Consider the following 24,288-nt stretch of genomic DNA (forward strand, 5'->3'; position numbering starts at 1 on the left):
CTACAAGGAAAAGCACTTTCCAGGTGAGATACTTAAGAGGGGCCCTGTTGAGTGGTTCAAACGGGGGCTTCATGAGACGGGAAAGGACTACATTGAGGTCCCAAACTACTGGGGGTGGTTTGAGAGGAGGGTTAACATGGAAGAGTCCTTTCATAAATCTGGCGACCACCGGATGGGCCGAGAGGGGTTTCCCTTGTAGGGGCTGGTGGAACGCCGCAATAGCGCTCAGGTGGACTCGTATGGATGTGGACTTGAGCCCAGATTGAGATAGGTGTAGGAGATAGTCCAGCACGGAGGATAAGGAAGCTCGCTGAGGTTCCTTTGATTTAGAAACACACCATGAGGAGAATCTAGTCCATTTCTGGGAGTAGCATTGTCGAGTGGCGGGCTTCCTGGAAGCTTCCAAGACCTCCCTCACTTCTTGTGAGAATTGGTGAGGGGTTACGTTGAGAGGAACCAAGCTGTCAGGTGGAGAGACTGCAGGTTGGGATGAAGCAGTGATCCTTGATGTTGAGTAAGTAGTGAAGGAAACACTGGGAGTGGTACTGGTTCCCTGCTGCTGAGTTGAAGTAGGAGGGAGAACCAAGGTTGTCTGGGCCACCGAGGAGCTATTAGAATCATGGTGGCCTGTTCGAGTTTCAGCTTGACCAGAGTCTTCTGGATCAGCGGGAATGGTGGGAACGCATATAGAAATCGTTTCCCCCAGTTCAGTAGAAAAGCATCTGCCTCGAGGCGATGAGGAGTGTAGATCCTGGAGCAAAACTGAGGCAGTTTGGAGTTGTGGGGAGCCGCAAAGAGGTCTATCTGAGGCGTCCCCCACTGTGTGAAGATTTGGTGAAGGGGGCTGGAATGGAGAGTCCATTCGTGCGGTTGTAGTAGACGACTTAGTTTGTCTGCTAAGACGTTGTTCTCCCCCTGAATGTAGACAGCTCTGAGGAAGGCGTTGTGGCGCACCGCCCAGTCCCAGACTCGTAGAGCTTCCTGGCAAAGGAGGGCCGAGCCCGTGCCTCCTTGCTTGTTGATATAATACATGGCAGCCTGATTGTCTGTGCGAATGAGGATCACCATGTCGTGAAGTAGGTGTTGGAAAGCTTGGAGCGCATTGAAGATGGCTCTGAGCTCCAGTAGATTGATTTGGTGTAGTCTTTCCGCACTGGTCCAGAATCCTTGGGTGCGGAGACCATCCAGGTGGGCCCCCCATGCATAATTCGACGAATCGGTTGTGAGAACTTTCTGATGGGGGGGAGAGTGCAACAGCAAACCTCTGGATAGATTCGAAGAGGTCATCCACCAAAGTAGAGACTGCCGAAGAGCAGGTGTGACTAAGATGTGTTTGGATAGTGGATCGGACGTCTGATTCCACTGTGATGCCAGGGTCCACTGGGGGATCCTGAGATGGAGTCTGGCAAAGGGTGTCACATGTACTGTGGAGGCCATATGGCCCAGGAGCACCATCAGTTGTCTCGCCGGTAGGGTTTGGCGAGTAGACACCGACTGGCAGAGATGAAGAAGAGACTCCATGCGTTGCAGAGGCAGGAATGCTCGGAGTCGAGTGGTGTCCAGGACCGCTCCGATGAAGGGGAGGGACTGGGTGGGTTGTAGATGAGACTTGGAAAAGTTGATCTCGAAGCCCAAATTCTGGAGGAAGTAGGTTGTAGCCAAGACCGCCGAAGTGACCTCTGGGGCTGACGGGGCCTTGATGAGCCAGTCGTCGAGGTATGGGAACACCTGTAGACCCCTGTCTCGGAGTGCCACCAAGCACTTTGTGAAGACTCTGGGGGACGAAGAGAGGCCGAATGGTAGCACTCGATACTGTAGGTGCAGATTTCCCACCCGAAATCTGAGGAACTTTCGGGAGGCCGGGTGATCGGGGATGTGAGTGTAGGCCTCCTTGAGATCCAGGGAGCATAACCAGTCGTTCTGCTCGAGGAGGGGGTATAGAGAAGCCAAAGTCAACATGCGAAACTTCTCTTTGACCAGAAACTTGTTGAGGGCCCGAAGGTCTAAAATGGGTCGCAGGTCGCCCGTTTTCTTCGGGACGAGGAAGTACCGGGAGTAGAACCCTCGGTTCAATTGGTCTGACGGGACCGGCTCGACAGCCCGAAGCTGAAGTAAGGTTTGGACTTCCTGAAGAAGAAGGGCGGTCTGTGTCGAGCTTGAAGGATACTCTCTTGGAGGATGGTCCGGGGGGACCCGATGGAATTGAAGAGAGTATCCTTCTCTTATGATGGTAAGGACCCATAGGTCCGTGGTTATGGCCTCCCATCGATGGTAAAAAAGATGGAGGCGGCCCCCTATGGGAGAGGCTGAGTGCAGAACGGTGTCGGTTATGCTCCCAGGAGGGGAGTCAAAAGGGCTGGGGAGCCTTAGGTGCAGCCGGTGGCTGAGGTTTTTGCTGAGACTTCTGGGGAGGTTGTCTCTTCGCAGGTTGTCTCGCAGCAGGCGTTTGTCTGGGCATGTAACGCCGCTGGTAAATCAGGGGTGTCCTGGAAGGTCGAGACTGTTGAGGTTTGGGTTTGGGCCGCAGGATGGATTGAAAAGATTTTTCGTGATCCGACAGCTTCTTGGTAACAGTTTCGATAGACTCATCGAACAGGTCAGCTCCCGCACATGGTACGTTGGCGAGTCTGTCCTGGAGGTTGGGATCCATATCGATTGTACGGAGCCATGCCAGGCGACGCATGGCTACCGCGCTTGCGGCAGCACGTGCCGAGAGTTCGAATGCATCGAAGGAGGATTGCATCAGCTGGAGGCGTAATTGGGAGAGGGAGGCTACCACTTCCTCGAACTCGAATCGAGCTTGGGTGTCTATGAATGGAGTGAACTTGCGGAGCACCGGCAAGAAGAACTCCAGATAGGAAGAGAAAAAGAAATTGTAGTTCAGCACCCGTGACGCCATCATGGAGTTTTGATAGAATTTTCTACCAAATTTGTCCATCGTTCTCCCCTCTCGGCCCGGTGGTACAGAGGCATAGACCTGAGAGGGATGAGAGCGTTTAAGAGAGGACTCGACCAGTAGGGATTGGTGGGAGAGTTGAGGGCCCTCAAACCCTTTATGGTGCATGATGCGGTATCGAGCATCGAGTTTGCTGGGAATCGCCGGTATGGAGTACGGTGTTTCGAAACACTGCATGAAGGTCTGATCTAGCAATTTATGCAGGGGGAGCCGAAGCGACTCCGTTGGAGGGTTAGGTAAATGCATGGTGTCCAGATACTCTTTGGAGTATCGGGAGCCCGTGTCAAGGGTCACATCCAGATCATCCGCCATTTGTCGGAGGAATGATGAGAAAGACAATTGATCCGCCAGCGTCGGTCTGTGGGACGGGCTGGAGGAGGAAGAGGCCTCCGGGTCCATGGACATCGGGGAGTGGCAAGGAGAGTCGGGTACGGGTGTCTCCTCGTACTCCGGACCCTCCGGAGGGGACACCTCTGATGAGGAGTATCCCATACGTTGCAGTTTTTTCTGCGGTGACACCTCCGAATGGCGTGAAGAGTGCCAGGATGAGTGTCTTGATCGGTGCCCGTCTCGGTGGCGGGACGGGGATCGGGATCGTCTGTGCATCGCATGGTCTCCCGAGGCCCCCAAGTGGTGGATAGGGCTGGAAGCGGTGGATCGCAACTGGGGTTGCGATGCGGATTCTTGCGATGCTACCCAAGTCTGGTAAGGAGTACGGAAGAACTCTTCCTGACTATGCCCAGGGCTTTGAGTATCGATCGGAGGTCTGGTCCCATGTTGGCGCGGAGGCGTAATGGGCTCTAATGGCGGCATATCGGTAAGCGAGGCTTGCCGCATGGGCATCGCCGCCCTCCCCCGTTCGTCCTCGTCGGTTTTCGAGGTCGAACGGCGTGGAGGAGGGGGAGGGGGCGGACCGCCCCTTTGGACCGGTACCGGGAGGTCACCCTGTATGGCAGCGATGAGCCCGGGTCCGATGGTCTGCATGAGCTCAACGAATTGAGCTTCCAGCATGGACCGTAGCGAAGCCGATAAGGAGGGATCCGCACCGAAAGGGGGTCCTCCTGCACGGTCATCGCGCTCCTTCGAGGTCGAGTGCTTCTGCTTAGTAGCTTTCGGCACTTTGATGACCACTGGTGGCACTGTTGAAGGAAGAGGTACCTGAACCGAGGAGACCGGGGCAGGCACCGACGTCGAGCTCGTGGATGGTGTTGGGATGAACGATGCCGGTTTCACCACACTCGATGCAGGAGGGGTCGATACCGGTTTCGCCCGAACCGGGGAGGTATCAGATGAAGTGGAGGCTGAGGGATCCTTAGCTGCGTCCATCTTGAACATCGATTCCCACAATAGGCAACGCCGTTTGAATGAGCGTGCCGTAAGGGTAGAGCAAGGCCTGCACGATTTCGGAATGTGGTCAGGGCCCAAACACTGCAAACAGCGCCGGTGAGGGTCCGTAAGTGAAATCGCGCGTTGGCACTTGCTGCACTTTTTAAACCCGGTGATTGGCCGGGACATAGGCCGGAAAATCTCCGCCGCGAGGTCGAAGCCAGTGGGCCTGAGCCACGTGGCCGGCCCGTTCGACCCGCCGGAGGAAATAATCTTCTTTTTTTTTTTTTTTTTTTAACTGAAAAAGAAAAGTACTGTTAACTGTAATTAAAAGAAAGCGAAAACGCGGACAAGGAAGGCAAATTTAACTGAATTCAGCTAGCGCATGATGAAGTTGAACTTTTCAGCTCCCGGAAAGAAAAGAACTGAGGAGACACGCCCGGACCTCCGGGCGGGAAGGCACCGGCGCATGCGCGGTGCGGGCATCTAGAAACTTTTAAGTTTCTACAAGCAACACGTGCTTGTGAGACGTCCGTACCGGGGCTCTGTCTGATGACATCACCCACTAGTGAGAATACCTGCCTGCTTGTCCTGGGATAAATTCCTGATCCTGTACTGTTAGCTGAGGTATCTGCAACGAATCCAGAAATCCAGCCTGCACTCCAACGTCTAGAGGTCCTGGGTGTCCATAAAGCCCCGAATAGAAATCCAGGAATTCACGTTGGATAGCAGAGTCCGTGACACGCAAGTCCCCCCCCACTTCCCCCTTAATACCAGTAATAGTAGTCCTACCTTGTTTAATACGAATATATCTGGCTAATTGAGCGCTAGCCTTATTACTATGCTCACAAATGTTAAGGCGAAATCTCTCGCGCATACGCTCCATTTCCTCAACCTGAAGCTGATATAATTCATCCCGGACTCTTTGCAGCTGGACCAAAGTTCGGGGATCTCTCGTGTTCTGATGAGACATCTCCAACTGGGACAAGCTCGTTCTCAATTGAAGAAAGGTCCGGGCTCTCTGTTTCTTGAATCTAGCCCCCCACTTTATAAATTCTCCTCGAACTACCGCTTTCATGGCATCCCACAAAGTAGCATCTGATACCTCCCCCGTATCATTCAACTGCAAGTAATCTCTCATAGTATTTTCCACCGCATTAACCACCAGGGGGGAACTCAGCAGGGATTCATTAAGCTTCCAATACGAACAGCCCCCCGAGTCTAACAGGCCCGTACAAGATAACCACACCGGTGCATGATCCGATACATGCATCGGTTCTATCTCCGCTATCCGTAACCCCCCTGCTTGGTTCCTATGAATCCATACCCCATCTATTCTAGTATAAGTGTTCTGTGCATGGGAATAGAAGGTATATGATCTCTGAGCCCCATGTAGCAGTCGCCATCCATCTACTAGGCCAAGCGTACCCATCAGGTCTCGGAATGCTACAGCTGATTTTCTCATGGAACTACGCCCTCCCCCTGAATGATCTACCACAGGGTCTGGAAGTATATTAAAGTCTCCTCCCAGATATACCGCCCCTTGCGTAAAGGATTGCAAAGCCCCCTTCAATTTGCGATAGTAAACATCTTGTCTCACGTTAGGGCCATAAATGTTGATAATAGTCAAAGTGCGGCCCTGGAGCACACCCTTCACTGCTAAACACCTACCCTCTCTATCCCTATAGACTTGATCAACCTGTAAGCCCAGTCCCTTGCGTACTAGAATGGCCAATCCCCCAGCCCTTTTCGTAGCCCCTTCCTCCTGATGGGTCCAGAGCATATCAAACTGTGGTCGTTGGAGCAAAGATACATCTCTAGATCTCAAATGCGTTTCTTACAAAAGGCAAATGTCCCACTTCATACGATGTAGGTCACGAAAGACTATACTCCTCTTTCCCGAGCTATTAAGCCCATTTACATTCCAGGAGCCTATAATCAATTCTGGCTCTTTTCCATCTAACCGCCCAGTACCCGCACTCTGCTGTCTGCTAAACCCCTTAGAGCCAATCCCCCCCTTCCCCCTCCCCCCCTCCTATTAGCTGATTCTCCAAGTTTCGAATCAGCCATATGAGGAAAATGAGTCATATTGAAAAGGCCCATAAATATCACCTTGTATTGCTTTACTTCCCCATTCAACCCCCCTAGTCCCCAGGCTTACATATATCACCCACACTCAAACAGACACTCCAGTCAAACCTGTAAAAGCAATTATTCAGCATATATTGCACAAAACAGGAACATATAATCAATATAATAACCATTCCGTAATGATGAAGCAAAGGAATGCATCTAACAAAATAACAAAGGCAATATCAGCTACATTCCAAAGTTATAGAAAAGAAAATTCCCTCCGAACGTCCGGATCAGGTAACTGAAGTAGATGGTAGCCTATCCACAGTAGTACCCACCCTCTAACAGACACTCCTTTCAACCTATAGATATAATTAACCAGCAAATGGTACATAAACCAATGCGATAACCCTTCCTTAATGATTAAGCAAATAAATTGCAACCAGCATAATAACAATAGCACTGTCCATTGCATTCTACAAATATAGGGGTCAAAGTTCCCCCGAAGGTCCGAATCAGGTAGCTGAAGTAGATGGTTGGTTATCCACATTAGTGCACCGGGAGACACCCGCTCCATTTTCTGATGCTGATCCCGATGTGTCTCGGTCAGGGCCGTTATGCGGCAGTCGACATCCAAGGTCTTTTAACGCCATCCAAGCATCAGCCACAGAATCCACCTTCCGATGAGTCCCATTGACAGTAAAATGTAATCCAAAGGGGAAAAGCCATCTGTAGCGGTAGCCTTCAGCCCGCAGTATTTGAGTAACTTCCCTAAACGATTTGCGTTTCTGGAGTGTCGCAAGGGCCAGATCTTGATAGACCCCCACTTTCAATCCCTGCCACACAAAATCAGGTCGACGTCTTGCGGCCTGCAGAACTTTTTCCTTCAATTGAAAATCTCCAAAACAGGCTACAATATTGCGAGTGCCCGGTCCTTTCACCTGACCCAGGCTTCGATGAGCCCTCGGTAAATTTATCTCTAATGGTAACATCTGAGATTCATCAGCCAGTAAAGCTTTGCAAAAGTCTGACACCACTTCCCTGGCGTCTCTATAGCGATCCAATTCTGGTATCCCCTTAAAACGTAAATTATTTCGCCTTGAGCGATTCTCCAAATCTTCAACCTGACGTTTTAAGTCTTCCAGTTGTACTGCTACTGAGTCCATAGTAGCGGATCGTTCCTCCGCTAAAGCCTCCACGTGGCCCAAGCGTTCTTCAGCGACAAGGACTCTGCCGCTCAGATCTCCTACTTCTGCCCGAATCTCCCCCAGCGCAGTCTTTACATCAGTTCTCAGCCCCACCATTTCTGCCTTTAATTCCTTGAACCACATCTCGATTTTCCCTTCCATAGGTCGGTCATTAGACAAGGGGCTTGGCTGGGAAGATGCAGGCTGAGAAGGCGCGTTCGGCTCCGCCATCTTGAGCGGCGCCGTCGGTGAGCCGGGAACATGCGAGTGAGTTTTTACGCTCGTAGCGCCAGGAAAATGAAATTTTTCCAGTTTCTTCTGGCTCGCCATACACTCTGCAAGCCCAGGCTCTGAAAAATAAGCTTCCAAACCGCCGCGGGTAGTAAATATTAATCTTGCAACCTCGAGCCCCGACAGAGCTCAAAGTTTAAGCGGCCATATTCCGTGATGACGTCACTTCCTCCTCCGATATATAAAATTTTTAAATAAATAAAGCCTTCCTAAAAGAAAAATAAAACCAACAAAAACAAAGGACAACAAGGAGCATTTTTTCCAACATATTATAAACATAAAAACTCTTGGCAGCAGCTTCTTATTCACTGTTGGTTAACAATGTACACCTTAGGATAAAATTTCCTGGCAGAATACCATCAATTGATTATCTTAGGGGGGCAATTATCTCACTTTGTGGCAGTGGCCATGCTTTGACCAGGAGGGACTTCATTATGGTTTTTATTTAAATCAAGAGAAACAGAGGAGACAACTTGAAGACACTGTTCTAACTTCTGCCCAAATTAGTAAAAAATAAAAATAAAAATATACAGTGTATATATATATAGCACAGTTACTTACCGTAACAGGTGTTATCCAGGGACAGCAGGCAGATATTCTTAACACATGGGTGACGTCACCGACGGAGCCCTCGGTACGGACCTTTTAACTAGAAGTTTCTAGTTGGCCGCACCGCGCGTGCGCGAGTGCCTTCCCGCCCGACGGAGGAGTGCGTGGTCCCCAGTTAGGATAAGCCAGCTAAGAAGCCAACCCGGGGAGGTGGGTGGGACTTAAGAATATCTGCCTGCTGTCCCTGGATAACACCTGTTACGGTAAGTAACTGTGCTTTATCCCAGGACAAGCAGGCAGCATATTCTTAACACATGGGTGACCTCCAAGCTAACAAAGAGGGAGGAGGGATGGTTGGCCATTAGGAAAATAAATTTTGTAACACAGATTGGCCGAAGTGTCCATCCCGTCTGGAGAATGCATCCAGACAGTAGTGAGTAGTGAACGTGTGAACTGAGGACCAAGTGGCCGCCTTGCAGATTTCCTCGATGGGCGTGGAACGGAGGAAAGCCACAGAAGCAGCCATAGCTCGGACTCTGTGGGCCGTGACAGATCCTTCCAGTGAGAGACCGGCCCGAGCATAACAGAAGGCAATACAGGCAGCAAGCCAATTTGAAAGTGTCCGTTTGGAGACAGGACGGCCCAAACGGTTGGGATCGAAAGACAAAAAGAGCTGAGGGGATGTTCGGTGAGCTCTGGTACGATCAAGGTAGTAAGCAAGGGCACGCTTACAATCCAGCGTGTGCAACGCCTGTTCTCCAGGATGTGAGTGAGGCTTAGGGAAGAAGACGGGAAGCACAATGGACTGGTTGAGGTGAAAAGCTGAGACCACCTTGGGAAGGAATTTAGGGTGGGTACGCAGAACAACCTTGTCATGGTGAAAAACAGTGAACGGTGGGTCGGCAACCAGTGCATGCAGTTCGCTAACCCTCCTGGCAGAGGTGATGGCAATTAGGAAAAGCACCTTCCAGGTAAGAAGCCTGAATGAAGTTGTGGCAAGAGGCTCAAACGGAGGTTTCATAAGGGCAGAGAGAACCACATTCAGGTCCCAGACGACGGGAGGAGGCTTGAGAGGCGGTTTGATGTTGAAGAGCCCTCTCATAAATCTTGAAACCAGAGGATGAGCCGTGAGGGGTTTTCCGAGAATAGGCTCGTGAAACGCAGTGATGGCACTGAGGTGGACTCTGATGGAAGTGGTTTTGAGGCCAGCGTTGGACAGCGAGAGCAAATAGTCCAAGACAGTTTCCACCGCCAAAGAGGTGGGTTCTTGATGATGCCGGAGACACCACGAGGAGAATCTGGTCCACTTCTGATGGTAACATTGAAGAGTGGCCGGTTTCCTGGAGGCGTCCAAAATGAGGCGGACCGGTTGAGATAGATTCTCCGGAGAGGTCAGCCCGAGAGAAACCAAGCTGTCAGGTGGAGGGAAGACAGGTTGGGATGTAGTAGAGACTGATTCTGCTGTGTAAGTAGAGTAGGAAACACAGGAAGAGGAATGGGCTCCCTGGAGCTGAGTTGAAGCAGAAGGGAGAACCAGTGTTGACGAGGCCACCGAGGGGCGATGAGGATCATGGTGGCATTGTCCTTGCGGAGCTTGGACAAGGTCCGCAACATCAAAGGAAGTGGAGGGAAGGCATAGAGGAACCGATCCCTCCAGTCGAGCAGGAATGCATCCGGGGCCAGACGGTGAGGAGAGAAGAGTCTGGAACAGAATTGGGGCAGCTGATGGTTGTGAGGTGCTGCAAAGAGGTCCACCTGCGGAGTGCCCCATCGAGCAAAGATGGAGAGTAGAGTCGGAGGGTCCAACGTCCACTCGTGAGGTTGAAGGATGCGGCTGAGATTGTCGGCCAGAGAGTTCTGTTCGCCCTGGATATAGACCGCCCTGAGAAAGAGATTGCGGTCCGTGGCCCAGGTCCAGATGCGCAGAGCCTCCAGACAAAGGGGGCGAGATCCGGTGCCGCCCTGCTTGTTTATGTAGTACATGGCGACTTGATTGTCTGTGCACAGGAGGAGGACTTGAGGACAGAGAAGATGCTGGAAAGCCTTGAGGGCGTAGAACATGGCTCTGAGTTCCAGGAAATTGATGTGATGACGACGCTCCTGTGGGGTCCAAAGTCCCTGGGTGCGTAGATCTCCCAGGTGAGCTCCCCACGCGTAGGGGGACGCATCTGTGGTGATGATCATAGAGTGGGGGGGCAGATGGAAAAGTAGACCCCTGGAAAGATTTGAGGAGTTCAACCACCATTGGAGAGATTGCTGAAGAGATGATGTCACAGAGATGGGATGAGAAAGAAGATCCGTAGTCTGTGACCACTGGTTGGCGAGCGTCCACTGAGGTGTACGAAGGTGGAGACGAGCCAGAGGAAGGACATGCACTGTCGAGGCCATGTGACCCAGGAGGACCATCATCTGTCGAGCAGGAATGGAGGGATGCATGAGTACCTGACGGCAGAGATGGAGCAGGGTCTGCTTGCGATCGGAGGGGAGAAAAGCCCTCATTAGCGTGGTGTCCAGAACTGCTCCAATGAATTGAAGTCGCTGGGTGGGAAGCAGATGCGACTTGGGGTAGTTGATCTCGAACCCCAGGAGGTGGAGGAGAGAGATGGTGTGATGAGTAGCCTGTAGCACAAGTGGAGACGTAGGTGCTTTCACCAACCAATCGTCCAAATAGGGGAACACCTGGAGGTTGTGAGACCTGAGGAAGGCCGCTACCACTATAAGGCACTTGGTGAAGACCCTGGGTGAGGAGGCGAGGCCGAACGGTAGCACCTTGTACTGATAGTGGTGGTGCAGTACCTGGAATCGCAGGTAGCGGCGAGAATGTTGATTGATGGAGATGTGAGTGTAGGCCTCTTTGAGGTCCAGGGAACATAGCCAGTCGTGTTGAGAAAGAAGAGGATAGAGCGTGGCAAGGGAGAGCATTCTGAACTTCTCCTTGACCAGACACTTGTTGAGGTCCCTGAGATCGAGAATGGGACGGAGGTCTCCCGTCTTTTTGGGTACCAGGAAGTAGCGGGAGTAGAATCCCTGCCCCCTTTGATCTGGAGGTACTTCTTCGATGGTATTGAGAAGGAGGAGGGATTGAACCTCCCTCAGGAGGAGGGGGGTTTGAGATGAGTTTGAAGCAGACTCTACGGGAAGGTTGTCCGGAGGCAGAGTCTGGAAGTTGAGAGAGTAGCCGTGGCGGATGATGTTGAGGACCCACTGGTCCGACGTGATGACTTCCCAACGGCTTGAGAAAATGGTGAGACGACCCCCGATAGGCTGTGGAAGAGGCAGCGAGGGTGGATGACTGGCTATGCCCTGGAGAGAAGAGTCAAAAGGGCTGAGATTGTTTAGCAGGCTGAGGAGGCTTGGAGGGTTGGGTGGCCTGAGACCGAGCCTGGGCATGGTGCTGCTGTTGACGGGGTCGCCGAGATTGTTGGGGAGGCGGATTGAGTGGCCTGGCTGAGAACCTCCGCTGGTAGGATGATTGAGGCCGATAGGGTCGAGCAGGCGGAGCCTTCTTTTTCGGCTTGATTAGGGTGTCCCACCTAGTCTCATGGGCGGAGAGTTTCTGGGTGGTGGAATCCAGTGACTCTCCAAAAAGCTCATCCCCGAGACAGGGGGCGTTGGCCAGGCGGTCCTGGTGGTTGATGTCCAGGTCGGAGACTCTGAGCCAGGCCAAGCGACGCATGGCTACAGCCATGGCAGAGGCCCGAGAGGTGAGCTCGAAGGAGTCGTAGATCGAGCGGACCATATACTTGCGCATTTGGAGAAGGCCAGATATGTGCTGCTGGAATAGCGGGACCTTGCGCTCAGGAAGGTACTTCTGGAGGGCAGACAGCTGTTGGACCAAGTGTTTGAGATAAAAGGAAAAATGGAAGGAATAGTTGTTTGCCCTGTTGGCAAGCATGGCATTTTGGTAAAGCCTCTTGCCAAACTTGTCCATGGTCTTACCTTCTCTGCCAGGAGGGGTAGAGGCATAGACACTGGAGCCCTGAGTCTTTTTTAAGGTGGATTCCACCAGAAGGGACTCATGGGGCAATTGAGATTTGTCGAATCCTGGAATAGGGATGACCCGGTAAAGGTTGTCCAGTTTACGGGGAGCTCCCGGTACCGTGAGGGGATTTTCCAAATTTTTGTAGAATGTCTCCCGTAAGATGTCATGTACGGGAAGTTTGAGGAACTCTTTAGGAGGTTGCTCAAAGTCTAAGGCTTCTAAAAAGGCTTGGGACTTTTTGGAGTCAGATTCAAGGGGAAGTGACAGAGCAGCAGACATTTCCCTCAGAAATTTAGAAAAAGAGGACTGCTCAGGTTTAGAGGAGGCATCAGGCGCCGATGGTTCCTCATCAGATGAGGAGGGATCCTCCTCGGTACCGAGAGGAGTCTCCTCCCATAAATCCGGATCCCTGACCTCTGGTGCGTGTCGGGACACCGGGGTGGAGGGTGCGGTGTGGTGAGTTTTGGACAAAGATTTACCAGAGCGCACCGAAACGGCACCAGGGGAGGACGATCGGCGTCGTTCTCGGTCCCGAGAAGAGTGCCGTACCGCCTGGTGCCGAGCAGGATCCACTGTGGTTCGAGAATGAACCACAGGATCATCAGGAAGTTGTTGTGCCGAAAGGATCGGCATCGAGGTGTTTACCGGTACCGAAGGAGTGGACACCGGGGGCTCGGTGCGGGGCTCGGGCCGGTCTGGTACCGGAAGGAGCGGTGCCAGGATAGAGGGTAGCAGTTGTTCAAGCTGTTTCTTCAACTGCTCCTGAAGCTGAGTTTGTAGGATGGCCGAGATACGGTCATCCAGGGGTGGCATCGGAACCGCTTTCTTTTTCTTCGGTTCCTTGGATGCCGCTCCACGCCCCGGCGATGAGGAGGCCGATGACGAGGCACTCACCGTTATCGGGGCGGAGCGTTTACGGGACCGGTGCGATGCCGGTATGGACGGTGTCGTCACCGTAGCTGGAGGGCGCTCGAGGGAAGAGGAAGGCTTCTTAGCCGGCTTACCTGGCGCCAGTGGCGCCGATGCGGGATCGGTCGGTGTCGAGCTGGACGGTGCCGATTTCTGCGGTACCGCCGCTGAGGGTGATGAATCCATCGCCGACTCGGAGCCGAAGAGCAGGGTTTGCTGGATTCTTCGGTTTTTAAGAGTACGTTTTTGTAAAGTGGCACAGCGGGTGCAGGAATCTGCCCGATGCTCCGGACCCAGGCACTGCAAACACCAATTGTGTGGGTCAGAAACGGAGATCGGGCGTGCACACCGCTGGCACTTCTTAAAACCGACCTGCGGGGGCATGAAGGGGAAGATAGCCTCCGCAAAATCGAAGTCCGAGGCCTGTATAATGGCAACAGGCCCCGCCGGGGCAAAAACGAAAGAAACAATAAAAATCAAAGTTTTTTTTTTTTTTTTTTTGTAATTGAAAGAAAAAGGAAACCCGGAGGTAGAGGAAGAAAAAAAATATAACAAAAGCGCGAGCGGGAAGGCAAAAAGTGATTTCAACGGCCGTTGAAAAAATACACGCGTCTTCTTCGCTCCGCGGAAACGAAGAAACTGGGGACCACGCACTCCTCCGTCGGGCGGGAAGGCACTCGCGCACGCGCGGTGCGGCCAACTAGAAACTTCTAGTTAAAAGGTCCGTACCGAGGGCTCCGTCGGTGACGTCACCCATGTGTTAAGAATATGCTGCCTGCTTGTCCTGGGATAAATATATATATATATATATATTTTTTTTTTTTTTTGGGTGGGGGTGTGAGCAAGGGTCATTGATGCCATTTGTGAAAGCTTCAGGTTTGAAAATAATTATACATGCAAAATGACACCAGCGCAAGGTTTTAAAAATTATAACCAAGATTTATTGAATTATTGTTTCTATTTTTCCATTATTAGATCAAAAGAATCCAGCATCATTGCTTACCAATTGCGCTAATGGGAGATCGTTATAGTAGCCAAAATACTGGCCTTCTCCTAACGGTCTCGAACCCCTATCTCTGGTCATTCTATTATATAACTTTTGGCTCAGTGACATCATCAGTATAACAACGAATAACCATTCACCAAAGAGGTGGTCTTAACAGTTTTGACAAAGGAAAATAAATCCCTTCATGTTTCCATGTTTAAAAGTTTAGAACAGTACATTTGATTTCTGAATTAACATTATTATTCAAGAGAATCTACAATTATTAACAGGGTGCTGAGAAATGCTCAGCCATAAAGGAAAAAAACTCTTCCTAAGCTGACAGGTTCAAACTGCATAGCCTTACACAGAAACCTTACTCTGGAGGAGGAGGGGGGTAAGTCCCCCTCTCCTCTCCCTGAAGCGTGGGCTTCCAATGCCCCTCCTTCCTATTCTTGAGACTGACTCTAATTACTTCCAGATGCTGTTTTAGGATTTTCCTTAGTGTTTCTTCAGGTTTAAAATATATAAAATATTAGAAATTAAGTACACACCATTCTTTCATATATCTCTCATATATCAATCATTCCTTCGTTCATTCGGGGCCCCTTGCACACATTCATACTTAATGCATTTTATCTCTTAGTTTAGGACACTTGATCTTCCTAGCCAGTCTACAGTACATGTGGTATTACTTAACACCACGCTGCTGGGAGCGGGAAAACTCAGAGAGGACAAAGAAGACAGAAAACCAGTCACTGGCCCAAGATGGTGTCCGAAGACAGGACAGATATAGTACACACAGAGAACCCCAACTGGATTCCATGTAATCATGTAATCATGATTTCCACCATGATTTGGCTCAACAGCAAAGTACATAAACAGATATTATTATACTTTCCCTTATATTAATCCTTAGTGTATTTTTCTCTGGCCTTAGCTACATTATTATTTAAATATTTATTCACCTGTTTTTCCATACGCTTCTATTTGGGCGTGGTCCTTAACTAACACAGATGTGTGTCTAACTAGAATTACCCAGAATCATACGAAAAACTGGCCTTTTGTAGAAAAAAACTCCACAAAAAATACTGCACTTATGTCCTAACATCCATTCCCATTTCCGACCCATAACCAGCACCCTCTGCTGGCCACGAGCCACTACTCAGGTGGGGGGGGGGGCTAATGGTACTTAGAATGTAGAGAATAGAAAAAAAAGTCTTAGTGGTTTATTTGTTTTTATTTTTTAAATTTTTTTATTGGAATTTTAAGATATGAAATATAATATTAAATAAATACAACAGCCCAAAACTTACCCGGAAACCTAGATCAGCTGTATAACCACTATGATCTGCTTCGACATCCTAGAGGGAAAAAAAGCAATAATTTTGAAATCAAAATGTGTTAATAAATTCTTGAACTAAGGGGAGAATTACTCAAAGGGCGCCAAATGCATTAGTGTATGCTCACTACTAAAAAGACACCCATTATATTCCTAAGGGCATCTTTAGCAGTTAATGCATGCTAACGTGCTTAGGGGAGAATTTATCAAATCTACCTATGTGGCTCATAGAGAAAAAGGCCCTGATTCTCCAAAAGTGCGTTCCGAGTTTAGGCAGCTGTAGGCGTCCTACAGCTGTCTAATCAGCCAATCGGGATGCACGTTTTAAAAAAAAAAAATGCTCCCCAGGCAGGCCGCCTATATTGAAGGCGAGGCCTGCAAGACACCGAGGCCCTGATTCTGTACAGGACACCCGGGAGAGGTGTCCTATTCAGAATCGGCCTACACTAGCGGGCCGCGGCCTGTCCGATCGGATGCCCCCCCTCCGACACTACCGACCGCCCCCCCCCGACACTACCAATCGCCCCCCCCACCGACATTACCGATCTCCCTCCCACCCCGACACTACCGATTGCTGGCAAGAGGGTGTCCAATCCCTCCTGCCTGAAGACGCACCCCCCCCCCGGCGCTAACAACCTCCAAACTAACCTGTTCTTCAGGCCAGACGGTTCTTGCCCGTCCAGCCTGTAGCCCACCTGGTCGAAATGAGGCGGGTTCGCCCCTTCCCGGCCCATCCCGCCGAAGCCTAAGGCCTGATTGGCCCAGGCTCTAGAAGCCTGGACCAATCAGGCCTTAGGCATAGCGGGTCCGCCCATCCCTACTTAATCTAAGGCCTGATAGACCTTAGACTTAGTGGGGATGGGCGGACCCGCTATGCCTAAGGCCTGATTGGTCCAGGCTTCTAGAGCCTGGGCCAATCAGGCCTTAGGCTTCGGCGGGATGGGCCGGGAAGGGGCGAGCCCGCCTCATTTCGACCAGGCGGGCTACAGGCTGGACGGGCAAGAACTGTCTGGCCTGAAGAACAGGTTAGTTTGGAGGTTGTTAGCGCCGGGGGGGGGGGTGCGTCTTCGGGCAGGAGGGATTGGACACTCTCCTGCCAGCAATCGGTAGTGTCGGGGTGGGAGGGAGATCGGTAATGTCGGGGGGGGAGGGAGATCGGTAATGTGGGGGGGGGGTTGGTAGTGTCGGAGGGGGGGCATCCGATCGGACAGGCCGCGGCCCGCTATACTTATTGCGGCAGAGAGATCCCTTGCCGCGATAAGTATAGCGGCTGCGTCTACTTACAATGTAGACCAGCATTTTGCTGGCCTACATTTTAAGGTTTCTTCCTCTACTAGGGAGACGCGTAGGGCCACCTAGGTTCGCCTAAGGCCCGCCTAAGGCCCTTAGGTGAGCTTAGGCGTCTTGCGGGTCTCCCTAGGCTCCCGGAGGCGCCTTCAGGCCTGCCTGGGGAGCATTTTTTTTTTAAAAACGTGCATCCCGATTGGCTGATTAGACAGCTGTAGGACGCCTACAGCTGCCTAAAATTGGGACGCACTTTTGGAGAATCAGGGCCAAAAAGTCTTCATGTTTTGAAGTTTTAAGCTGCCAAAACAGAAGACCAAAAATCCTCCGCAAACCAAGTCCAACACCAGCATAACAATTGGGTATGTTGCTTCTTTCTTTTTCTTTTCATTTGTTGTATATATGCATTTCATACAATCTGGCATTCATTTTTGTATACAACCTTACAACTTCATTCATGTATTACATTTTTATACATATAATTTTTTATGTATATTTCTAAGCACAATTGTAGTTTTGAATTATGTTGTCCAGATCATTATTATTGTATTATTAATTTTTTAATTAATTATATCATTTTTTAGGTGTATTGATTTATTGTTTTTATAGACTCCTGATGTAGGCCTTAGACTGAAACACAAATCGTGTTGAGTTTCTTGTTTGCTATTTTATAGCATTGTCCATTTGTTACTGAATAAAGACATTTGCCATCATGACTGTCTCCACTGCTGTTTGGTTTGACGTTTTAAGCACCAGGTCCTAAATGCAGATTGTGTGCATGTTTAAATGGGGGGAGGGGGGAACCTACTTACTGACGTTTCCTCATGTTGTGCGTACTTTTCTGGCTCTTTGTAACCCAGTGGTGCATCAAAATCTACCTGTGTGCATAAGATAAAATATTGTTCACTTACGCAGAATCGTATTTTCCATTAACACATCTCATAACCATAACTACATACAAATTAAATTTCATGACAGATGCATCCTTAAAAAGAAAGTTTTCATTTGGTGGTGTAATGCTGAGATGTAAAATACATGTGGTCAAACAAAAAATGGCTAATAGAGTTGCTTGTCACTAACACCCTGTAAGAGAGATATTTGTGTCCTTTAACATAAGATGTACAAATAGTTTGCCATAAGGTGTATAGCATATTCTTAAAGAATGTGTGAACTAAGATTTTCCATACCATAAGTTTTGGAAAGGATTTAATGCAGTTTACAAGATTTCTGACCATAGGTCATGAAAAATGAATTACAGATTAGAAAAAGCAGAAATGTCTTACATTTTGAATTATTGGTTTATAGATGGCTCTGTATTGCAATTATAGGTCCGAAGTGATTTAGTGTGGGGTTTTTCCACTTGTGAGTTTATATGTGTACACATATATCTATACTTATAGATATGGAAGTTACTTTTGAAATATCGGTGGGTCCAGTGGATTCCATGTCTCCATATTTCCATAATTTCCGCTTGCATGTGGCGAGGTCAGTGATAATATCCCATGATGCTTATTTAACCTCTTGTACAATATCCTGCCTCACAGCAAGAAGTAGCTCTGAACTGACTAAAACTCACGTTCATGTCACACTCAATAATAGAAACGGCTTTATCTGGCTTGGTCTCCATCACTCGAAGTTCATAGATCTGCAGTGACAGAAGAAGTACCATCAGACAGTGTCTTTCAGATTACAAGGCTCCCTGAGATGAAAGCTCTTGATTCCACCCCAGATCTGCACAGAAACAGACAGATCCCCTACAACTCTGTGCATTATACCAACACCCAAAATCTGGTAGATAATTTTTTCAGAATATGCTCCATATAAATCACAGGTATTTTGTAACAGTATGTTTAAGGTTCTCAGTGCTCTGAGACAGCCTTCACTTTCAGTCTGAAATCTTTTAGACTGCAACCTCTTTTCAAAGGAGGTATTCAAGTAAGATATTATTTACCTTTTCATTGTAATTGATTGCAATGACATCACCAGTGGTTAGACAGGCAAAGTTTCTCAGAGCATTTTCTAATCTGTTCGTATTATGTTAAGATGAAACAGACTTGTCAATAAACAATGAAGGAACTTTACATTTTCTATTTCTGCAGTTTTGATATGTGGCTACAATTGCATTTAATATACAATGTGTGCTACATCACAACAAGAATGATTAGATGTTAGCCCTTCTTTGCACTTAGGGGAAAATTCTATAAATGGAGCTAAAAGTTAGCAGAGCCGTGGTCAAACCAAAATGACGCGCACAAAACTGATAGTGTTTTCCCAAAATCGCAAAGTGAAGGAATCGCTGATGGGAGGCCCAAATCGGAACATTCAGATAGGTCTCTGTCAGGTCGAGAGAAGTCAGAAATTCTCCAGGCTGAAAAGCAAGAATTATGGATTTCAGGGTCTCCATGCAAAAAGATGGAACCCAAAGCGCTCTGAGCCACTGTGGTAATTACTCTCACACTCGTAGAATTCCTATGAGCATTGAAGTACTTACCTCTCCAGCCTATGCTAAAAACCTCCAGTGCAGTTTAATCTGAAAGGCGGGGGGGGGGGGGGTAAATGCTTTACAGTGTTGATTTATTGAGATTTTGATAACCATCTTTCATGAGGTAGTTATTGATTATGCTGTGAATTATCATTTAGAATGGGAACTGTTAGTGCGGAGTGGGTGGGATTTGATATTGATATGATTGGATGTCTGTTCTATGGTGTTCTTATTGTACTATGTTTTGTTTTTAAAAGCAGAATAAGGTTTTTTTGTTTTTTTTTAAGAAATACATTGGACACTAAGTTAGAATTGAACAACTAATCCATTACAGAATAAAACTTTAGGCATGACCACTTACACCTAAAATCAGCAGTCTGGCACATAAATGCATCTGTTCTATAAAGTATGCATAGGATAGATTGTCCTCGACATGCCCATGCCCCTCCCATGTTAACGCCCCTTTGCAGTTGTGCTCATAACTGACTTTTACCTCTACGTGTAAACTGAGCACCTAACCTCTGTAGTGAACAACTGCTAATTAGTGCTTGTTAACACCAATTGGTACTTATATCCCAATTAGCTAATTACATGACATACATAACTGACTTCTATAACAGGCTCCATTTATAGAATTTGGGGGTTAACATGCAAGCACAATCACAAATCCTCTCTCCCCTAAAGACCATAAATGAACCTCTCTTGGTATGAGGCAGAACATCCCATGCTTTGGCCATTCCACAGACACACTCAAGTAACTAGTCAGTATTGCTAGGGGCTAGCAATAGCAGCTCTCAAATCAAAGACAATAGATAGCACTGGCTAAAGGTAAGTCCTGAGGCATCAGAAGGATACACTGCTTTGGGATTGGTGATGTCCAAGAAATCAGGGCTCTGTGGCTGAAACTTAGAATATGTTGCAACTTGCAGGTTAACACTCTCCACCTGCACCAGGCCACCCTCTTCTAGAAGTAAATTCTGCATCATCTGCAGAGATGAAAGAAAAAAAGTATAAAATCAAAAAGCTTATGAAAAACTTAAATACATGGAGGGCCATAATTTAAAAAAAACAACAACCCACGTCTAAGTCCCTTTTTGGTCTAAGGCTTTAAGCGCCCAAAGTAGGCAGCAAGGAAATGTCCATTCTCAAAAAAAAAAAAAAAAAAAAAAAACCCGTCCAAAATCTGGGGTTTTTTCGAGAATGGCCTACCTGTACATTCATGCGTTTAATCACCCAGACCGCCACTACATCTATCTTTAAGCCCTATTCCCCCCAAAAAAAAATCACCCAAGTTCCAAACACCCAAAACAAGACCTTTTAGGCATGGGAGGGACAAGTCCTTTGCCTAAAACCATGATTCTCTAACCGGCGTGTGTCATAAATGCCGGTTAGAGAATTGTGAAAACCCCCCCAAACAACTGCGGAAGGAGAGATGCCCAATCTCTCCTGCTTGAAGCTGCCACAACCCACCTGAATGATCACTGGCAGGAGAGATGCCCAATCTCTCCTGCCCGAAGCTGCTACAACCCACTCAAATGATCACCGGTAGGAAAGATGCCCAATTTCTCCTGCTGACACTCGCGAAACCCACCCCTCCAGCAAGCATCACAACATGAGGGATGACAAGTCCCTCCTGCCCGGCACCTCTCCTGCAAGTTCGCCAGCAGGAGGGATACCAAGTCCCTTCTGCCGACACCACCCCAAAGGTTGCCCATCCAGGCATCTCTCCTGTCAGCAATCGTTCAGGGGGTTGTGGTGGTTTCGGACAGGAGGGACTGGGCATTCCTCCTGCAATGATCATTAAAGGGGTGGAGGGATGGGTTGCTTAAGCCACTGAGCTGATCACAGCAGCCGCAATCAGCTCAGCGGCCCGATCTGGAACATAGTCCTGTTTTGACTTGGTCTAAGTCAAAATGTATAAGTTCCATCCATGCAACCTGTCAAACTTTTCAATTATGGCTGCCGGATGACTAAGTGTAGGTCGGCCCACCTCCCACTCCTCCAAAAACGCCCCTTTTTGCTCTGGGTACACAGAGGTAGTGAAACGGCCTAAGCTGGTTTCAAATACATCGAAAACCCTGTTCAATTATCGGTACTTGAACGACCTGTCTTTTTGATCGTCCAAGTGCCGATTTAGGCAGTTTTTAAAAACTTTTTTTAAAAATTATGTACCTCATACCATACAATAAAACCTTGTATTGCGAGTAACTTGGTGTGCAAGTGTTTTGCAAGACGAACAAAACGTTTTTTAAAATTTTAACTTGCCTAAGTGAGGTCTTGCAATATGAGTACGTACAGTATACCCGTGTCACGTCATCATAACTGAGCCGATGGTTCTCTCTCTGGCTCCGCAGGAGTGTAGTGACTGTTCTGTACAGGTACAGTATTTTGTATTAAAGTTTTTGGGTTGTAGAACGAATCGTCTGAGTTTCCATTATTTCTTATGGGAAAATTCGCTTTGATATACGAGTGTTTTGGATTACAAATTTGTTTTTGGAACAAATTATGCTCTCAAACCAAGGTTTTACTGTAATTGCAATGAAGTAGTCTAAAATACATCTTCCTGAATGAGCTTAGTAGCAATAAATCTTTGTGCTAGGTTATTCTAATAACTGATGAAGTATTAGTATTTAAATTGCCTCAGCATTTCTGCAAATCATAAACCGCAGAAAATGCAACATTTAGGACTGATTCATTGTCTTTATAAAAAATATCATCCTACATCTCAAGAGCAATCCATTGAGCTGTGTACAGAGAATCATAACACAACATGCCGAAAATTATCAGCTTTCACTGCAAAATCTCAAGACAGCTGTACACAGGAAAAAGTTATATCCAAGTCCAAGAAAATAGTAATAAAATCAAAGTAATGATTCTGTATGTTTTCTCCTGTTCTCTCAATAAAGTTAAAAAAAAGAAAAAAGAAAAAATTGCAACAAAGCTCAGAAGCTTATTAAAAGCACAATCACTTACCCAGTGTGGAAGATAACAAATACCTTCATCTGCAACAAACTCCAGCACACCACAATGTGTCATCCTATCTGAATTTTTATTAGTCAGCTTAAACAACATAGGGTAAGTTATATTAAGGCGACCTAAAAAAAGAGGAGAAAAGTATTATGCATTATAATTCAGGTGTGGAATCCATATAGTAAGAAAGATGAGACAGAAAGAATCCCAAGTAAGGGTAAGAGAGGCCTTGTTACTATGCTGTGGCAAAAAGTGGAACTTGCCCTTGCATGAATTTTTCCCACATGCTAAGGACATCTTTGCCACAGCTGTAAAATGATTGATTTGGATTTTTTGTATTACTAACCATGAGCTAATGATGCCATTGGCATGTGGCCATAAAAAAAAAAAAAGTTACCCTGTGAGCACTTAGGGACCGATTCTGTAAGTGGTGCCTGATGTGTGTCAATTACAGCTAGGGTTCACTGTCAGAATCTGGGATACTGGCGCCTAGGGTCCAAATGTAGGCCAGGATTTTACAGGCCTACATTTTCAGCATCTAAGGTCCTTGCAGAACCACGGCTACTGTCACCTAGTGAAGACAAAATCCAGCGCCACCTCTAAACATGCCCACTTCCAACGCGTTGGGTGGGAAGGCTGTGGGCCCAGCGCTTGTATGTGCCTGGTTTGGCATCGGGGAAGCAGAGAGAACAGATCGCAAAGGCAACACAAGTCTATCTCGGAGGCCGGGATGGGCTCTGCGATTGACTCATGTTGCCTTTGCAATCTACTGGTCGATCGCGATCGACCTTTTGAGCACACCTGAGTTAGTGTATGGTAATGTAACTGTGCTGATTTGAACAGAATGGCGCCTGATATGACCTTTCCGGAAAAAAAACCCAACCCCAAACAAATTATATTTCAGCTTGTGGATTAGCACACACTAAAATGGGTCTATGAGCGTCTGAAGCAGTGCAGAGCATTCAGAGCACCAGCATGCCAAAAACCGCTTTTGCGGTTTTGTAAAAGGGGGAGATATGTGTGAGTGACTAATAATTTGTGATCCAAAGATCTAAGGGCTTGCTTTACAAAGCCGCGCTAGCGGCTGCTGCGCGGTAACGGCCCCAAAGTTAAAAGAGATTTAAAGGGCTTCGGGGATGCTGCCACCCGGCAGCCCCTAGCGCGGCTTTGTAAAACAGGCCCTAAGTGTTCATCATGACGAACATGGAACCAGGATTTGCGAAAGATAGGGCGGTTCATTTGTCATTAAAGTTTTGAATACTAGCAAAAAAATTGTATAAGAGATTCTTTGAGGAATCGGTAACCAATGAGCCTGCTTTAGTAAAGGGGTAACAATCATACTCCCTTGCATTATTTATTAATCGAATCGCTATTTTGAATGTTTTGTATATTGTATTGTGTATTTTTTAATGAGTTCCGAGTTATTCCAGTTTAAAGAGAATTACAATAGTCAATCTGCTGGATAACTAATGAATGAATTATTATATTCAATGTTGAAGGAAATGCACACCTACAGTTATAATAAAGAAAAAATAAGGCAGGAGCTATAAATAGGGTTTCTGATTTTAGGTTTTAAATAACACAACAATATTTTGTACTCTAAGGGTATGTGAAAAAATGGAAAATGATGAAATTTACAAATGTAATAACATTTAAGAACAGAAGCCCTAGTTACAGAAGTCATTTAGGGGGTCTTTTACTAAGCATGCTAGCCGATTTAGCATACGCTAAATGTTAACGCATCCATAGAATATAATGGGCGCGTTAGCATTTAGTGCACGCTAAATCAGCTAGCGCACCTTAGTAAAAGACCCCCTTAATAACTTCATCAAACTACCCACAAGAATCTCGTATTTTTATGACAGAGCCTCACAAATAAGAACCAGATCTTATACGGTTCTACCAGGGGAGAACCAAAGTACAGAAATGTCTCTATTTCAGATGGGTCATTCCAT

The 24,288-nt window shown here is 47.8% G+C and overlaps 1 protein-coding gene across 1 annotated transcript in view; it reads right to left on the bottom strand.

Moving 5' to 3' along the window:
• The window catches only part of UFD1 (ubiquitin recognition factor in ER associated degradation 1), a 40,096-nt gene that overhangs the window by 8,329 nt on the left and 7,479 nt on the right, over positions 1-24,288 (bottom strand). The window contains exons 4-9 of the mRNA XM_033956043.1: positions 22,337-22,458; positions 20,219-20,349; positions 18,833-18,905; positions 18,458-18,526; positions 17,694-17,759; positions 15,572-15,619 (exon numbers count right to left, since the gene is read on the bottom strand). Coding sequence (XP_033811934.1) covers positions 15,572-15,619; positions 17,694-17,759; positions 18,458-18,526; positions 18,833-18,905; positions 20,219-20,349; positions 22,337-22,458 — 509 coding nt within the window. The remainder of the gene's footprint in view (positions 1-15,571; positions 15,620-17,693; positions 17,760-18,457; positions 18,527-18,832; positions 18,906-20,218; positions 20,350-22,336; positions 22,459-24,288) is intronic.

This window comes from Geotrypetes seraphini, chromosome 8 (assembly GCF_902459505.1).
Source record: "Geotrypetes seraphini chromosome 8, aGeoSer1.1, whole genome shotgun sequence".
In the NCBI taxonomy this organism is placed as follows: Eukaryota; Metazoa; Chordata; class Amphibia; order Gymnophiona; family Dermophiidae; genus Geotrypetes; species Geotrypetes seraphini.